The sequence below is a fragment of the Muntiacus reevesi genome, chromosome 20 (genome assembly GCF_963930625.1).
Source record: "Muntiacus reevesi chromosome 20, mMunRee1.1, whole genome shotgun sequence".
Taxonomy (NCBI): Eukaryota; Metazoa; Chordata; class Mammalia; order Artiodactyla; family Cervidae; genus Muntiacus; species Muntiacus reevesi.
This window is the reverse complement of record NC_089268.1, coordinates 32817279-32837117: the sequence shown is the minus strand read 5'-3', so window position 1 is coordinate 32837117 and position 19839 is coordinate 32817279. Positions and strand designations below refer to the sequence as shown.

The 19839-nt window shown below is 40.3% G+C and overlaps 3 protein-coding genes and 2 pseudogenes across 5 annotated transcripts in view; 2 read left to right on the top strand and 3 right to left on the bottom strand.

The window, feature by feature from the left end:
• The window catches only part of SLC17A1 (solute carrier family 17 member 1), a 206250-nt gene that overhangs the window by 82170 nt on the left and 104241 nt on the right, over window positions 1–19839 (bottom strand). The gene's annotated exons all lie outside the window — the stretch shown is intronic.
• LOC136151553 (histone H2A type 1-A-like) lies at window positions 7039–7435 on the bottom strand (annotated as a pseudogene).
• LOC136151542 (histone H2B type 1-A) lies at window positions 7803–8186 on the top strand. The gene has a single exon (XM_065912764.1). The coding sequence runs from the start codon at window positions 7803–7805 to the stop codon at window positions 8184–8186; it is 384 nt and encodes a 127-aa protein (XP_065768836.1).
• On the bottom strand, window positions 14506–14889 carry LOC136151647 (histone H2B type 1-A-like). Its single transcript, XM_065912943.1, has one exon. It carries the CDS (start codon window positions 14887–14889, stop codon window positions 14506–14508), a length of 384 nt encoding a protein of 127 aa, XP_065769015.1.
• On the top strand, window positions 15165–15531 carry LOC136151560 (histone H2A type 1-A-like; annotated as a pseudogene).

Below are 19839 nucleotides of genomic sequence, written 5' to 3'. Positions count from 1 at the left end.
TTCTCAATATAAAACCCCCCTCGAGTCCCAAGCAGATAAGTGAAGGGGGCTTTGTGCTTGGCTGCCTCATCTTTTCATCTCTTCTTGGATAAGTACCCTGTGTTGAAAACTCATCAGGAACTAAACCAGCAGCTCCACCTGCAGAACTTGTGCTTGGTATTCCCAAGGTCAAATCAACCAAAATCACTCCCATTTTCACTATTCCCTTGAACCACTTTTTGATATTCATTTACACTTTTTTTTTCTTTGGAGAAAAACACCCCCCCCCTCCTCCGCCCCTGCAAACTAGATTAAATCCATTAACTGTGAGAATGTAAAGCTCAACTCCTGCCCCAAGTCTTCTTTTCAAAACAGGCTGCCCACGAGTTTCATGAGTTGTCTCTGTCAGCGTTCGCCACAATGAACTACACTTGATAAGCTTGAGCCTGGGAGCCGCAGACCTGCAGGTAGACATAAGCAGACCAGACAGGTAGATGGACTGAGAGGGTGGGCTCAGGAGAAAAGAGAAGCCAAGAGAAGGGAGCAGAAGGGCCGTGCACTTTCAGTCGGTCCTCAGCCCTGGAATATCTTCTGCTGGAGGAAAAGCCCCTGTATGTGCTAAGTCACTTCAGTCGTGTCTGACTCTTTGTGACCCTATGGACTATATAGCCTGTCAGGCTTCTCTGTCCATGGGATTCTCTAGGCAAGGATACTGAAGTGGGTTGCCATGCCCTCCTCCAGGGGCTTTTCTTGACCCAGGGGTCGAACCTGCGTCTCCTACATCTCCTGCATCGCAAGTAGATTCTTTACCGCTGAGCCACTGCGAGGATTTCCTTTCTTCAACCTTTCCTCATGTCAATCTATCTCCCCGTTCCTAGGCATTCAGTTCATTCATCTGTGGCCTCCTCTAAGTTTTGAGATGAGCAGAGCAGGTGAGCCAAAAAATGGAAACGGAATTAACTTTCACATTCTAGGGCCTAGGAAACCATCAGTTACATTTTAGTTACATACTCTTCTCCAATACAAAAAAGTAGGCAGCTCCTTGGATCAATCCCCTGGCTGCCTTTTACTGATTTTCTATTTTTGCATCTTAAACAATGGGCTTGAAGGGTTGAATACAGAATCCTCACATCACAGATGTTCAATAAGTGTCAATTCACCTGCCTCTCGCTGGCAACTTAGGGCCATATAACAGTAATTATGTGGTAAATTTTAATCTTGGCCTTCTTTGTGAGGCAGGACCCAGCAAGCAAAGGAGAGAATTACAGGTGATGCTTGTAAAGCACTGAACGGCTGAGGTCCATGTAAACCTCACAAGGGAGTCTTCCTTTAATGCCATAAATGGGGAAAGAGGTATCAGGAGATTTTTTTTCCCAGGTCACCCAGGCAGAAAGGGGCAGAGCCAGGACTCAAACTCAGGATACTGACTTAGGGCTTCCTTCTCCAGGTTCCGTGAGCCATGAATGTCTCAAGCTATTGCCAAATGTCCCTTGAGGGGCAAAATCACCCCCAGTTGAGAGCCTCTGCACTAGAAGAAGAAAAGTAACATATCTGAACCATTTGCTAGGTGCCAGATGCTTTATTGGACTTCCCCAGTGGCTTAGATGGTAAAGCGTCTGCCTACAATGCAGGAGACCTGGGTTCGATCCCGTGGGTCGGGAAGATCCCCTGGAGAAGGAAATGGCAACCCACTCCAGTACTCTTGCTTGGAAAATCCCATGGATGGAGGAGCCTGGTAGGCTACAGTCCACAGGGTCACAAACAGTCGGACAATGACTGAGTGACTTCACTTCAGATGCTTTATTGATGTGATACACAATTTAACCTTCACAGAAATCCTGTGAGGTAGGTATTATTACACAGTGTGCAAAGGAAGAGACTGAGGGGCAGAGAGATTAAGACCACTCATCTTAGAAATAGCAGAGCTGGGTTGTGAAGCAGATCTGTAGGATTCCCAGGCTCACAGGAGCCAGAAATGATAAAACAAGATCTGTAAAGACATTTATGAGTGTTTTACAGTTGTTCTCTTAATCACCATTCTTATTTTATATCTTTCCTAGTTCATGAAAAGTTGAAGTCTGAATGTATATTTTAAGCAAGATGTCTTGTTTTTCTCCCTAAGACTGTTGAGTATAGTATTCATAATTTCGCTATACATTTTCTCCAGTGTTATTTCAGAAAGGCACTAAAAATTGGATATATTTTCACGTGGAGTGCCCACTGTCTTCCTCTGGTGTCAGCTAAGAGTCTGTCTGCTTATAAAGGAGCTCATGTGTGACCACATTTCAAGTTAATGAATTCAAGTTTCAAGTCAAGTTCAAGAGGCAATTTAAAAATTCCAACTGGCTCTTATTGATTACATTGTAAAATTGTTTTCTTTAGATTTCACAAATATTCTATTAAGGGTCAAACATAACCTAAGTTTTATAATAGTAGAGAACAGTGAATGTAATTTTATTGTTTAAATTATTTTTTAAGGGACCCAAAGAGACATTTCACAAGATAAGACTAACTGGCAAAATAAAATGTTGTGTGTGTGTGTGTGTGTGTGTTTGTGTATGGCTTCCCAGGCAGCACTAGTGGAAAAGAACCCGCCTACCAATGCGAGATGTTAAAAGATGCAGGTTCAATCCCTGGGTTGGGAAGATCCCCTGGAGGAGGGCATGGCAAACTACTTCAGTATTCTTGCCTGGAGAATCCCATGGACAGAGGAGCTTTGGGGGGCTATAATCCATGGGGTTGCAAAGAGCCGGACATAACTGAAGCGACTTAGCATGCATGTATGTATGTATACACACACACGCACATACACATATATATGAATGAAAATGTTCAGTCTCCCAATAATAAAAAGAAATCCAAATTAAAACAATAATATGGTAGCACTTTATGCTAACACTTAAGCAAATCTTTATCTAAGCAACACCAAATTCTTTGAGAGCAAAATAAAACATATACTTTCATGCTTTGCTGTGGTTTTTTGAATGTAACCATTTGGAAGAGTAATTTAACAATATGCAGACAAAGCTGTAAAATCATGTACACTCTTTGATCCAATCATCCTATATCTAGAAATAGTTTAAGGCAACTACTTCAGAAGGAGGCAACAGCTATTTGCTTGTAGGTGTACATTTCAGCATTGATTGAAATAATGAAATATTATTATAAGACCATAATCTTGAATGATTTATAGAAACTAAATAAAGAAGGGCAGGAAGAACATTTGGGGGGTGGGGGGATACAACTAAGACAGACAAAAGAATTAAATTCATGGAACTGGAAGTGTATTGATATGAGAACACAATGGGAGACCATGATAAGAAAAGAGCCCAGTGAGGTAGGCAGGAGCTAGACCCCACAGCTAAGCTAAGAGTAGTTGAGAGATGTTGAGGGAGGTCATCAGGAGGATGTGATCACACCAGTTGACCCTTGAACTGGACCCAGGCAACTGGAGGCTCCTCAATCCGGCCTTGAAATGAACATTCTACCCACTGTCCCTAAACTAGGAGCCCCTTCAAGGATGCAGCCTTGAGAGAATAATGTGTTACTAAGACTATATGGACTATGTTCCTGGCTGAACCCTGTTAAGACTGCTATATAAACAAGATTCTGGTGGACAAGGATTGGCTTGTCTTATAGCTGCATAAGACAAGCCTCATACATAAGTTCTCTTGCTTATTAAAACTGCCACCCATTAATCTGGAGTGGTCCACCTCTTTTTTCAATCTTCTCTTATTCTCTTGCCTTATGTGCAGAGTACATCATGAGAAATGCTGGACTGGATGAAGCACAAGCTGGAATCAAGACTGCTGGGAGAAATATCAATAACCTCAGATATGCAGATGACACCACCCTTATGGAAGAAAGTGAAGAAGAACTAAAGAGCCTCTTGATGAAAGTAAAGAGGAGAGTGAAAAAGTTGGCTTAAAACTCAACATTCAGAAAACTAAGATCACGGCATCTGGTCCCATCATTACATGGCAAACAGATGGGGAAACAGTGTCAGACTTTATTTTGGGGGGCTCCAAAATCACTGCAGATGGTGACTGCAGCCATGAAATTAAAAGATGCTTACTCCTTGGAGGGAAAGTTATGACCAACCCAGACAGCATATTAAAAAGCAGAGACATTACTTTGCCAACAAAGGTCCATCTAATCAAGGCTATGGTTTTTCCATTGGTCATGTATGGATGTGAGCATTGGACCGTGAAGAAAGCTGAGTGCAGAAGAATTGATGCTTTTGAACTGTGATGTTGAAGACTCTTGAGAGTTCCTTGGACTGCAAGGAGATCCAATCAGTCCATCCTAAAGGAGATCAGTCCTGGGTATTCATTGGAAGGACTGATGCTGAAGCTGAAACTCCAATACTTTGGCCACCTCATTGGCCACTCTTTGGTGAAGAGTTGACTCATTGGAAAAGACCCTGATGCTGGGAGGGACTGGGGGAGGAAGAGAAGGGGATGACAGAGGATGAGATGGCTGGATGGCATCAGTGACTCAATGGACATGAGTTTGGGTAGGCTCCTGGAGTTGGTGATGGACAGGGAGGCCTGGCGTGCTGCAATTAATGGGGTCACAAAGAGTTGGATACGACTGAACCACTTCACTTTCACTTTTCACTTTCATGCATTGGAGAAGGAAATGGCAACCCACTCCAGTGTTCTTGCCTGGAGAACCCCAGGGATAGCAGAGTCTGGTGGGCTGCTGTCTATGGGGTCGCACAAAGTCGGACATGACTGAAGCAACTTAGCATCAGCAGCAGCCACCATAAGATGAAAAGAAAGGCAAGAAGAACCAGAGATGTCACAGATGGTGCTATTACACTTAAGGTCCACAAGGTAGGTCTTAAAGCACGTTCATCCCAACACTGGGATCTCTATGTGAATACCGAACTTGTTTTTGACTTTGAGCACACTGCTGGTGAATCCATCTGCCCCACTCATTACAATAGACTGACTATCCTCTACAGGGAATTCCAGACAGCCACTGCCTGTTGATGCCTGGGGAATCTGCCAACTACACTGTTAGCAAGGCACTATGTCTTGTCACCAAATAAAACACCTATAAGAGAGCTTTTACAAGGACACATCCGAAAACCAGAGGTTCTTTTCAGAGCTACTCATGTTTTCTACTTAAGAGTTGAGTCTACTAAAATTTCTTCATCTGCTTATGGGTTTGGGACTCTTCCCTAATTTAATAAAAAATGTGTTTATTTTTTCAATAAGCTTTCTAACTTGGGATAATTTTAGATTTAACATAAAAGTTATACATAGTTCCCATATACCTCTGTTTCCTCTCTTGTGAACATTTATGCATTTGTCACAAGCTAGAGCTAACACTGGCTCTTTACTGTGAGTTAAACTCTACATTTTGTTTGAATTTCATTAGGTTTGTCTAATGCTGTTTTTCTGTCCCGGAATCCAATACAAAATAGAGTTGACTCTTGCACTAGAGTTTGAATTTGTACGCAGATACTTTCCAATAGTAAACATCACAGGGCTATGCAGTCTGTCGCTGCATCTGTGAATGTGAAGGAACCTTGAATATGGATGGATGCTGACTATAAATTATATGCTGATTAATCCCCAGGTTGTTTTATATGGCATTTATTTATGTCTCCTTAACTGCTCTGGGCTAACAGTTTCTCAGAATTTCCTTGTTTTTGATGACCTTGGTAATTTTGAGGACTCATATTCTAAAGAATATCCCTAAATTTGGATTTGTCTGATGTTTTTCTCATGTTTAGTCTGAGATTATGGGTTGTTGGAAGACTAAATGCGTGAATTGCCCTTCTCAACACATCGTATTAAGGGCACATGCAAACAACATGGTTTATCACTTATGTTAACACTGATCATCTAAGGTAGTGTTCCAGGTTTCTGTAAAGTCACTAGCATTCTCTCTGGCTTTTGCATGCTCCACTTTAAGTCTGGGGGAGTTAAGGTCCAGCTGCTTGATGGAGGACCATTTATTCTTTTTGGAATTCTTCTGTTTTGGAAATTTTTCATATATCCTTCATTTAGCCAATCACATCAGAATTCCTGGATTTTAAAATTTCACATTTTAAAGTTTTAATACCATGTTCTAAACATAGTTTTGTTCAATGTATCTGTATGAGTTTCCTTTTTCCTTTTCAGTATTTTCCCTTCCTTTTGTGCCCTCCTCAATCGCATGCCTTATCTACATACATTAAGTCAACACCTGATAATCTTTTTCATAACTTGATTGTCCTTCATCAACATATGGAAGTTTACTTTCTTCTTTTTTTATTTATGTTTATTAGCTGGAGGCTAATTACTTGGAAGTTTACTTTCATCTTTTAACTTCTTACAGAACTCTATACTTTTCTTCGTACCTACCTCTGTATGTCTTCCGTGTAGCTCTCGTGTCTAAAATGATTTACAAAACAAACAAAAAAAAAAAAAAACAAAAAAAACAGTGACTCTTTCTCCTTGAAATAGGGCAAACTGCTGAATCTTCTGTAAGTCTGACAATCGTTCACTTGCTTTCCAATTTTTCTTGGTGTTTATAATATAGATCAAGTGAAGCCACTGTTTTGTAGAGGCTAAATCTCTTGAAAAATCTGCCCAAAACTCCGTAATAATTTCAATGACACGTGATATATTCCTACTTCTAGAGATAGTATTCCCTCTCCTCCCTACATATGCCATTAGGGTTTCTGATATACAATACATTTTAAGACATTTTCTCTGCACGTGTTAAGTCAGAGATTGTCAAATACTCACCAAAATGAGCCATAAAAAGGGTGTTAGAATGAAGCTTTTCTCTTTTGCCCTGATAAGCATCTTGAGGGCCCACAAGCAAACAACTTCAAGGAACCTTAAGTGTTCGGATCAACATTCAAATACTCTCATAGTACAAAGGTTGTGGGTACTAGATAGAAATTTTTGGCAGCCTATTGCTGGAAAACTGCAATTTACAGGCCTACTCTATGTCACAGCCCTCACTGATATATTTCAATGGCTCTGAAAAGAGCCTTTGGTTGCCGTCAGTTTATGAGACATTTGGACTGCTCACTGGCATTCTGCACTATGATTACTAGCTCTGTACTTTGTGATGGTGGCTCTCGGTCTTTTTGGGTAGTAGCACAGCCTGGATATTGGGCAGGATGCCACCCTGAGCAACAGTCACACCCGCCACGAGCTTGTTAAGCTCATCATTACGGATGGCAGCTGCAAACGCATCATTACGAGGAATGATGCGCGGGCTTCTTCTTGTCACGTGATGCATCACCTACTAATTCTAAGATCTCAGCCGTTAGGTACTCCAACACCCCTGCCAAATATACTGGCGCACCTGCCCCAACGTCCTCGCCGTAGTTGCCGTTGCGGAGCAGGTGGTGGATCCTGCCCACCGGAAACTGCAAACCTGCTTTGGATGAGCGAGTTTTCGCCTTTGCACAGGCCTTGCCTCCTTGCTTCCCGCTACCCGACATAATCTCACAACAAAATGGTGATACGCGTAAAATACACTTCCAACAAACCCTACTGGGCCTATTTATAGCCTGACGGTAGGTTGTGCTTTGCGTTCTGATTGGCTGATGACCAGCTAGCCAATCAGCAAAGCTCAAGCAAATCGCCTCATTTACATACACGACAGTCCCAAATATCCAATCAGACGTTGGCCTCTTGATACGTCACTTGAGCGCCGTGCCTATAAATACCACTCTTTCCACCCACTTAAACGTCTTTGATTATTCAGCGTGTGTGGGAAGTGTTTTCTCCGTGATTAGCTGTTCATACTATAAGGAGCTGCTAACGCTAAAAAGAACTGGTAATACTGAAGAGCTACTGACACTAGTCATGCCGGAGTTGTCTTCGAAGGGTGCTGCTATCTCCAAGAAAGGGTTTAAAAAAGCTGTTACTAAAACTCAGAAGAAAGAAGGGAAGAAGCGCAGGAGATGCAGAAAGGAGAGCTATTCAATATATATCTATAAAGTCTTAAAACAAGTTCACCCGGATACTGGCATCTCATCAAAAGCTATGAGCATCATGAATTCTTTTGTCACTGACATCTTTGAGCGTATTGCCTGTGAGGCATCGCGCCTGGCGCATTACAACAAGCGTTCAACCATTACATCTAGGGAGATCCAGACAGCTGTGCGCCTGCTGCTGCCCGGGGAATTGGCTAAACATGCCGTATCTGAAGGCACCAAGGCTGTTACCAAGTACACCAGCTCCAAGTAAACTTGTAAAAATCACTTTTCAGTAACCCAAAGGCTCTTTTCAGAGCCATCTAACACACTCTTAAAAAAGCTGTGGACTCGGTATTCACTTTACGTAGCTAGCTAGTAAAGACCTGCTGCAGAAGACTCCGGTTCGATTCCTGGGTCTGGAATGTTCCGGTGATGAAGGCTAGGCTAACCACTCCCGAATTATTGGTCTTTCCTAGGGGTTCAGATGGTAAAGACTGTGCTTGCAATTGGGGAGGCCTGAGTTCGATCCCCTGAAGAAGAGAGTGGATACCTAATGACTCCAGTAGTGACTGAAGAATTCTGTGGACAGAGGAGCCTGGTGGGCTACAGTCAATGGAGTTGCAAAGAGTTGGGACTGAGAGATTACAGTAAGTACTAGGATTGATAGTTAATTACTGTCGGTTATTCAACACAGGTGTTACTGTGTAACTAGTGTTCTCAAAAGGTCCCAATGAATTCAGAAAAGCTTGATGATACACAACGTAAAACACACTCTCTCAGAATAGTGGACTCAGGAAGGCTATTTGGGTTTTCGTTTCTATGAATGACTTTTTGAAAAAACTTTCTATGAAAGGCCCAAAGTTGTGCAGAGATCTAGAAAGGGAGTGTGATTAAAGGAATAGAACATTAACACACTAAGGGTAGCTTTTTTCCACTGTTGGTGCTTAAGGAAGTTGGGACCCTCTGGGCCAGCCTAATTCTAAAGGTTAAGCACGTAGGCTGTTTTATTTTTTTTTGCCTTAATGCCACACCCTTATATGCTGTTCAGTGCCTGTTATCCCTGGAATACTACCATCACCTATATTGTAACGCAACAACCTGGCTATCCAAAATTGACTAGGAAACAGTAACAACCTCTTTTTGATTCCCCCCCCCCCCCAAAAAAAGATGGCATGATCATTTGTGGGTGTTTATGTTGTGTGATGAATCAATAAAAAGGTGCCTTGTATTACTGAACCACGTGGGCTCTGCTCAGCAGACAAACACTGAAGAGACATCGGCGGTAACAGACAGTGATCAGAGCCCTGGGTGCATGGCCATGCAGTCTTACTGCCCTTTTCCCGACCCTGGCTTTACTCTCAAGATGGTCACAGTTCTAAGTGTTCACACAGGTCAGAGGACTACATTTACTTGTAGTTTCCAAATAACTAATAAAAGCCGCCTCAGAGGATTTCCTCTCAAATCCCTTTTCGGTAACACCCTAGTCCCAGAGGTTGCCGGAGTCATTCACCTGAAGGGAAATTGGAACCTTGTCATTGATGAGGACAAGTTTAATACATGTGGCATATTTTTAAATTAAATGTAGTTCTAGATAACTTTTCTTTCCACAGTGTATTTCCCTATTCATATCTTCCAGCATTTTATTTTATATGAAAGTACTGATTTTTGTGCATCTTTTATATCTTATTGAATTGACTAATTTTCATGTTGGCATTCTGATACAATTCTGTTGGGTTTTACATGTCTGCAATGATGTCTGAAAATAGTAAACATTTTACTGCTGCTTTTCAGTTAGTTCACTTCTAATTTCTTTCCCCTGATTTCAGTGCCTTGTAGCTTCATAAAGATGTTAAGTAGGGTGGCCATGCTTGTTTTATCCCTCACTTTGCTGAAGATCTGTGCACTATTCCTCATTACATAGATCATACAATGAGGAAGAGTTCTCTATCTACTGAGAATCGTTAAGTCAAGAATGCATGTTGAAATTTATAAAACATCTTTAGAGCATCTCTGAAGAATAAGCATAGATTTTCTCTCCTAAGATAGGAGTTATTTTAATAAACTCCGTAATAGTCATTCTTGCATAAACTCTTGCTTGGGTCTCCTATGCTGCTCATTTACTGTTCTGTTGGGCTCTGCTTGCAGTGTTATCATTTACAATTTATGCTTCAATACTGTAGGTTAAATTTATCTCATTTTTTAATGTGTGCAATGTGTACAAATTTTTATTCAATTCATAAAAATAATATGGAGGATGGTTGTCCTTTTAATACTCTGGAACTGAACAGCTTTGGGATTTCTCTTTTCTTTAAAACTCTGGCAAACTTCTCTTTTTGAAACAGTTTGTACCTGGAGCCCCCTTTCAAGTGACAGTTTGACAAGTTTCTCTATTTTTCTATTAAGAGTTGCCATTAATTTGTAATAAGCTTTTGGAAATTATATTTTGCCAGAAAATGCTTTAAAGATTATTTGCACTGTCTTTGTAGCTACAGCTCCTTTATTAGTCTTAATTTTGTATTTGTGTTTTCTTATTTTTCCACAAATGACAATAGCTATTGGTTAACCTTATAAGTGTATTTATTATTTCTTTATTCTTAATTTATTAATTTTACTGTTTTCTTTTTCCTAATTATTTTTCTTTTTCATTGTTTATCCTTTCTGCTTCCACTGGTTCATGTTATTTTTGTTTTTCCTAATTTTTATTTAGCAGTATGCTCATTTTGTAGTGACAGGCCTTAGATTGCACAATTTTGGTATAAATGAATGCACTTACCATGGTTTAGTTAAATAACACCAACTGCCCCAAAACACAGTTCCAATGTCATTAATGGTGAGTATATGATTGCATAAACTACAAACTTCACTGCTGGCTCTTTAGTTCACAAATTATTGCACAAGCAACACATACAAACCATGCTCAGTCACCTAATTATATCACTTATTTTAAAATTTGTTATAAATAAGGTCCTATTGTATAGCACAGAGAACTCTATACAATATCCTATGATAAACCATAATGGAAAAGTATATTAAAAATGTACATATATAACTGAACCACTTTGCTGTACAGCAGAAATTAACACATTGTAAATCAACTATATTTCAATAAATACTAATTAAAAAATAATGCAACTGGTCATTGCACATGTTCCTCAGCTTATTCACAAATAGAAAGCATAGTAGTTTAGCTGCCTCCTTGTCTCCCAGTGATGAAGGTACATGACAAAGTCAATAGTCAACCAAATGAAAGTAGAACAAAGCAACAAAAAAGTAATAACCCTGGGAGTGGGATTTAAATCAAACATAAATGGAGTTATTGGGTAGTAGTTGGCAGGGGGAATGTTGACACTGTCACTATTGACACTAGCTGTGCAACCAGAGGAACTCTGTGAAGGCCAGTTTACATAAATGTAGAAAATGGTTGTGATGAAGAGGAAGTTCCAAAGAGAGTGGCATTGGCAAAATACTTCATATTAAAGGAATTCTCAGAGATATTTCATGGCACTAAAAATGCAAAGGATAAAATGTTGGAAGCTAATCCAAACTTGAAGAAAGCAAGCACCATCCAAGAAATATTTAAAATTACAGTGTCTTTAATACTTTTTCACTTCCCTTTATGTGTTTGATAGATGGTAAGAGCTTTTAATGTTTTGATAAAAAAAATCTAAAGATCAGGGAACAATCATGATTTTTCCCATTATTAAGGCTGCTTTGCATAGCCAGTTTTACAATTTCCATACTACCTGAAGGACTGCTTGCATATATACTTTTTAATTTGTTAATTAAATCTATCATTTTTCCTTTGAGCCATGCTTCATTTTATTCCCACCTGTTCTGTAACAGATTCCTTCATTTCCTACTAGGAGCTTGGAGATTATAGAAAGGCAAAGCAGCTGGTCAAACTCTCCTTCTGTCAGAGATGCAGACCAGATGCAGACCAAGGACCAGCATTATGGAACTTGGTGAAACAAACACAGGCAGTTGCGTTGGGTTTGCAGGCTCTGAAGATTCTCTTAATTATGTTAATTATGTCAGAAAAATAAGAGTACGACTTTAAGACAATTCATGTGAAAGCATAGAAAAAAAATTTTTTTCCAGGTTGTTACAATATTTAAGAAAGGTGATGTCTTTCCACTCAGATCTCAATCTGTCAGTCATACAGAGTTGGCAAGACAGAATTTTCTGAGAAAAGGACTATGGCAAAGTTAGGGTTCTGCTTTAAATATAATGTTTGGTTTGAGAACTGAAAAAAGCAGATCCTTTAAGTGCTATCCTCCCCAAACACCATCTAGCTGTTAACTTCACCCTAAAATCATTGCAATGGTTACCCACTGAGATTTTCCCTGGAAGCAGGGGAGATGTTTGCTGTCTCGCCCTGATTCTAAGTTGTGGTTCTTCTGTGCCACAAAACAGAGAACATGCGTGGATGCCAGTAAGATAAGGCCTGGAAAAAGGGCAGAGCAACTAGGCCTGTTTAGAAACCCAGATGCTGTAATTACCCTAAAGCCACCATAATGACTCTGAATCAAGAAAAGGAGAAATTGCTGGTACAGTCCTCAAGAAGGAAACTTTGTAGTCTCATCTCAGATGGGTCTTTGAGGTCTACAGGGCAAGGAAAAAACCAATCCAGGGAGCAGGGCCAGAGAGAGCTAGACCACATAAAGCCCTTACTGCATGATTCTGGCAGGCTGACACTGCTTAACTCTTCAGTTCAGGGCAAGTCACGAACAGGTGACTATGAATTTTGTTGTTTTTCTTTACTTTGTTTTCCAAAGAAGTTTTTAAAATTTGTGTTTCCCTTTTCTTCACTCTTCATTCACTGATTGTGTGTGCATGTGTGTGTAAGAGAGAGAGGAGGTCCTTACTCTCAGTTTCCATTCTAGTTTAGTGAGGCAGACATAAACACACAAGGTCATTTCAGTTGACTGAATGAGCAAGATAATTAGGTGTCTAAGGAAGGCCTTGTATTCTCTTTAATTTACTCTATAATACTTCTATCCAGATAGTGTGATGTAAATTTTGTGAGTCAAGGTTAAGCTAAACCTTAAATTAAGATCTGTTTGGTAATATGTGAAGTGTAATAGGCTGAACTATGTTCTGCAAGAGGGTATGTCCAAGTCTTAGTCTCTGATACCTAACTGTGAGCTTTCTTTGGAAATAGGGTGTAGTTAAGAATTTTGAGATCATTCTGGTAAAATTTAGGGTATCCTTTTGAGAGACAGGAGAGGGGCATCAGAGCTGCAAAGCAGAGGACCATATGAAAACTGAGGCAGACAGAGGTTGGAGTAGTGCAGCTGCAAGCCAAGGAACACCAAAGACTGTCAGCTGCCTCCAGAGGCCAGGTAAGAGACACATAAATAGAACAGACTCTCCTTCGGTGCCTCCACAAGGAACCAGCCCTATGGACAGTGATACTAGGCTTCTTGGTCTTCAAAACAGTGAAAGAATATATTTGTTTTACATCAACCAGTTTTTGGTAACTTGTAGCTGCCGTAGGAAGCTAATAAATGGACTTTCCTAATGAGAAACCTCCTCTGAAGAGGTTAGTTATCATTTGACCCACTACAAATTCTTCCAAATTATACTAGAGGGCTGATAGCAAAAGTAATGAGAAAAAGTGTTTCAGTGAAAAAAATAAACAGTGATGATCAAGATGTGTGTCAAGAGCAGATACACTTGCATGAATTGAGTGGGATACCCCAGTAACTCCAGTATTCTGTGGCTGCAGAACTGACTTTCTCCATGAAGCAATCTTAAAGTCATTAGTCTAATAGCTAATGAAGATTCAGTTATCTGATCACAACTGGACTGTTAGCAGAATTCTGCCATCTGATTTCTATGTCATCTGTCTTGGCTTTTATTGTATTATTTTCTGTGACAGTCTAGTTGATCCTATATGAAAGTGACAAAGTTGCTCAGTTGTGTCCTACTCTTTGTGACCCCATGGACTATACAGTCCTTGTGATTCTCCAGGCCATAATACTGGAGTGGGTATCCTTTCCCTTCTCCAGGTGATCTTCCTGATCCTATATACATCCTCTGAAAATAAATTTCTAAATACAAACAATAAAATATTAATTTTAATATTAGCCAGATGACATCACCAGACCAAGAAACGCAGGAACTCGAAATTTCAGCAGCTGTAGGGCATCTGGCCTAATCCAGAATTTTCACACAATGCAGAAAATGCAAAGAAGCAAAATAGCCTTAATGCTCCCATGTCAGACATGGCTACTATCTTAATTTTGCCAGTTTTCAGGTCCCTTTCACTAATACCTGATTAAAAACAAACTTGAAATAGACATAGGAGAGAAAACACATTTCGAGAGCTCCCTCCTTTGAAATATCTTGTGATCAGAGACTTCATTTACTGATTACTAGTCACATGTGATTAGCAAATTACCTGCATGTTTCTTAATCATGTTACAGCTGGGGAGTGAAATAAAATGGATGTTAATCCTTTTTCACTCTAGTGGTTGAGCCTGCCCACACATTAACCAGCCAACCAAAAAGCCTACAGCCCTCTAGAAACTTAAGTGGCTCTTAAAAGAGCCTTTGGGTTTACAAAGGTCGTCTGACGGCTGAAAACTTTACTTGCAGCTGGTGTACTTGGTGACAGCCTTGGTGCCCTCGGACACTGCGTGTTTGGCCAGCTCCCCAGGTAGCATCAGGCGCACGGCCGTCTGGATCTCCCTGGACGTGATAGTGCAGCGCTTGTTATAATGTGCCAGTCGCGACGCCTCACCTGCTATGCGCTCGAAAATGTCACTGACAAAGGAATTCATGATGCTCATAGCCTTTGAAGAGATGCCCGTATCTGGGTGAACTTGCTTCAACACCTTGTAGATGTAAACTGAAAAGCTCTCTTTCCGACATCTCTTCCGCTTTTTCCCTTCCTTCTTCTGGGTTTTAGTTACAGCTTTCTTGAAGCCTTTTTTAGAAATGGCAGTGCCCTTTGTAGTCAGCTCTGGCATGGTAGACGCACAACTCCTAGATGGCAAAAGACTGGCACCCACGCAATGCAACTGTGGTATTTATAGGTACAGTACTCAGATGCCCAGTTGGGTAGCTCACATCTGATTGGATAATGGGTGTGTGTATGTAAATGAAGTGATTCCAGCAACGTACTCTGATTTGATACAAGAGTATCAGCCAATCAGATAGCGAATCACAACCTACCTGAGACTATAAATAGACCCCCGCACCGCCCTAATGGTAATTTTTTCCGTTATAACAGGTCTGCATCTTTATGTCTGATCGTGGAAAGCAGGGTGGTAAAGTACGTGTTAAGCCCAAAACCTGGTCATCCAGAGCGGGCCTGCAGTTCCCTGTGGGCCGAGTCCACCGCCTGCTCTGAAAGGGCAACTACGCAGAACGCATGGGGGCCGGAGTACCTGTCGGCCCAGCGCCTGAAACTGGCGGGCAACGCGGCCCGGGACAACAAGAAGACGCGCATCATCCGGCGCCACCTGCAGTTAGCTATCCCTAATGACGAGGAGCTCAACAAGCTGCGGGTCGGTGTGACCATCGCGCAGGGCGGTGTCCTGCCTAACATCCAGGCTGTGCTGCTACCCAAGAAGAATGAGAGTCACCACCACAAGGTCCAATGCAAGTAACACCTCCCAAGTTGTAAAGGTAAGCAAACGACCTGAACGTCTGAAGAGAGTTGGAAAAGTACCAAACTGAAACCAAAGGCTCTTTTCAGAGCCACTGACAATTTCTGATAAAGAGTTTGGGTTTATTAAAAAAAATCCAATGCAAGTAACTGATGGACTAGCAATAAAAAAGAACTGGCCCACAACCTCTGAAGCAGTAAATGTACCACAATTTTGACAAAACTTGTGATCTTGAGTGAATATATTTTTGGAGTAGACAGAAGAGGCTCCTGGTGGGCAGGGGGATGGGGGGTTAGAGATTCCATTCTCCTTGGGGAAAAGAGCAAGTTTTAGCTTAACTCTTATGTTTGGAGACACAACTAGCAAACCAACATGCATCACGGCAGCTTTTTCTCTCAAATGCCTTCTAGTAAGGGATTTCCAAGACTTCTAGGATGATTCTATATCCTGAAAGCTGTGACACGTCAAGCCGAAAAGTAAGACATGACTATTTGACAGGTAATTTTACGTGTTCTTAACGGATAAGATTTATTTTGACATACCATTTTGATGGTAAAATACTAATATCGATATTACACTTGGTAAGTAATATGACAAAACAGCTTTCTACCACCAATTATTCAGAAACAGTAGGCAATGAATTCAACAGATTTAACCACTGAAAGTGAAGCAAAATATTTTGTTGATCTGTAGCACTGCATATGAGTAAACACCCACAAAGGCAACTGACTGGAAAGCAGCCACATTCAAAATTCTTGTACAAAAATGAAAGCATCTGTCAACTTAAGAAATATTTGCAACCTAAAAGTTGAGAGTTATGTTTTATTTGGTGGGACTTTTTAGAAGTTCATGCCCTGGAGACAGCATCTCAAGTAACCCTGAGAGAACCGCTCCAGGGAGATGAGGGGAGGAGCCAGGTTATATAGAAGTTTTGCAACAAAGGGCATGTAATCTGAGCATTAAAAATTATTAAAGAAAACCAGATATCTCAAGGAAGTTAGCCCTTTTCTATGCATGGGAAGATGCAACAGTCTGGGCTCAGTGAAATCATTCCTTTGATACATACCTCAGCTTTCTGGGCCCAGTATCCCATTTTTTCCCCCATATCCTAAACTTCCTCAGGGCTCACTGTAGGGTGTGGCTGCAGTATGATGGCTGTTAGATGGCAGGTGTTCTTTCCTTCCTGAATCCTCTCAGGGCTCATCAACCTTCTGTGGTGACTGCAATTGCTGATGACTGTGATATCCTTTGTTGTCTGATATGGCAGGAAAAATTTCATCTCCCATATCAAAAATTTGCAGGGAGGGAGGTTCATGAGAGAGGGGATATAACTAACACAACAGTGTAAAGCAGTTATCCTCCAATTAAAAAATTAAGAAATGACCTTTAAAATTTTCCAAATACAACATAAAACATGTACATGTTTATAACTTGAAAATTCCTTAAACAATTGCAAAGTTAAAAAGGTTTTGAACATTTTTGTCTATAAAAGTAGACCCAAACCTATACATAGAATTAAAGTGTTTAAAAATTCTAAGAATATAGTTTTTAAAAGCTTATGTTAACATATTAAAAAATATGAAATGTAAGAGTTTTTGAAAAATTATAAATTGCTTAAATTAAACGTAGAAAGCAGTAAGAACTAAGATAAATGGGGAAAAAAGTCATCAGTGAGCTACCATCCTCAAAGATTAGGCTTCCAAGAGTGTATCCTCTTAGACATTAAGGAAAAGATAAATCTATGGCTAATGAAATGGTTCTAAATTGTGAAAAAAAGTTTCATTTATATTTTTGAAGAAATATAAAATTTAATGACGAAAGCATGCTACTAAATGCAGTGCAATGTAAATTTTAAATAGTCCATAAATCTCCATTAAATATGAATAACTAACTTTAGCAACACATTAACAAGATTACCAAACAAGAATGTAAGGCTGTTTTCAATGTTGAGTAAAACCAAACAAAGGGAAAATAAAGTCTTATGTTAAACTCAGGAGGTACTTAACATTTGCTAGTATGTTTAACTGAATAGTTTTTGTTTCTCAGTGGAAAACTAGTGATTACTGTTAGCAGACTTATCACTATATTTTAATATTACTCTGGACTATGTTAGATAGATCATTAAAGAGATATTAATAGGATTCTGCTGTAGCAAAAGAAGGAAAATAAAATTAGGTGTCATCTTTCAGAGAAGGAGCTGTGGTCAAGTTTCAAAAAAATAGCATTTCATAAGTCATTTATATTCAATGTAATGTTACCTATAACTACTTCAAAATGTTGGTGTTAATCTCAGTTTGTGCAAACTGTTATATGAGAAGCCATTTTAATGAGTAAAATGAAATCAGGCTTCTTTGTTAAGTGATGGCTGTTTTTCATTTATAATTTCAGAAAGCCACAGCAAATACTTAGGAAAAGAATTCATACTCCACCAGAATCAGATGGTGGAAAAATTGGAGCGAATGGGGGGTTAAAGACAAAAGAATCAGGAGAAACAAGGACAAATGAGGCTTGATGCTAAAGCCTGAAGTGGAAATAAGTACCTCTATTTAAGTGGGTAAATGAGGAGCCGAGGGGTTAAGTGAGCAATCCTTCTCTAAAGCAGTCTACCACACAATACAGGGGCAACTGCCCTACTGCTGTGAGTAACGTGTTACACAAGCATCTAAGCTGGGAACAGCATTGATAGAATTCAAACACACAAATTTACATCCAATGCAGTAGAAAGTGAAAGTCAGTGTCCTGACTCTTTGCGACCCCATGGACTATACAGTCCACGGAATTCTCCAGGCCGGAATACTGGAGTGGGCAGTTGTTCCCTTCTCCAGGGAATCTTCCCAACCCAGGGATGGAACCTAGGTCCCTCCCATTACAGACGAATTCTTTACCAGCTGAGCCACGAGGGAAGCAATGCAGCAGAGTGAGTTTCTTCTTTAAACTACAATTCACATTAAAAAATACATTTATGTGAGCAAAATTACTCTCAGAAATACACATGCACACTAATAACTTAAAACAGTTTTCAGAAATAATATGCCATTGCTGGAAGTGTTACAGAGAAGAGCCAATTAGTACTCCAAGTTGGATCTATTTCTTTCACTTTAATTTTTGATTAACTTTTGCTTCCCATTGCTTTTATTCACTAAAAGGATACTGTTTATATGTAATGGCCTGCCTCAGGGAACCATGTCCCTGGGTCTGAATTTTAAACCGATGTGCCTTAGTTCAGGACCCTGTACACCTGTGGATGTTTATAGAAAGGAAGACCTTAACACATTTGCTGTGCCAAATTGAAAGCTGTCACTTGAATTTGCCAAACAAATGTGTTTGCAGATGAAACACATAACTCAAATAGATTAAAGAAAAAGAGGGGATTCATTAAACATATTCTAATGAGGAGCCCTGAGAATAGAAAGAAAAGCTACTGAGCCATTAGAAAGAGTGGAATCTGAGATACGGAGACACAACAAAAACCCTATCCAGCATGTCAATGAATTGTTTTTGATCATTAATCTTGGCGTTTCATCACAGCAATCTTTAGTGAAATGAAATGGCCTTGTTTTTTAATCATGATCTATCACTGAGATAAATACAGAATACGGGAGGCAGAGGAGAAGGATGAAATTTAGCCAAGAAATGGAATTTTTCTTTCTTCTAATGGTATGGATGTTGAAGATAGATGGGCTCCAGGTTAGACATTTACAATTGGCCTCCTGTTTCCATTTCATGGGGCACGAAGATGTGGGCTTCAGGCTGGATGCCTACAACTGTTAGCATTTCCTGAGACAAGAGATAAGCAGGCTCCAGTTCAGGCATTTACAATAAGCCTCCTGTCTGCCCTCTGAAATGGAAGTAGAAACAGAGTAAATAGCCAGTGTTTGTTTCTTGTAAACACCTTAAGGTAAGAGTCATGGCAACAGTCAAGGTAAGGACAAAGAGGGGCAAGACTCCCTTTGAGTAAAGGATTAAGGGATCCTTGTTCCCCCCACTTTGGGGACAAGGGAGACACTACACATGAACAGGAAGGCTCCTTGTGGGTCACAAGTCAAGGGATCATGCCAGGCCATAATGAGTCTTGCTCCTCCCAGAAACCTTCACTTTGAGATCCATCTTGGCTGAGGGGTGAGTGAACCCCAGAGGAGTGTCCCAGGGTAGGTCAGGTGTGAAAAAAGAAACCAGATAATTGGGTAAAGGCAGACAAAGACCTGGAAGAACTGCCCTATATAAATGACTTAACTGCCTCTTTACTGTGCTCCTCCTCACTAGGGAGGACATCCACAACCTCTCTCTCCAGGTGTCATCTCTGCCTTG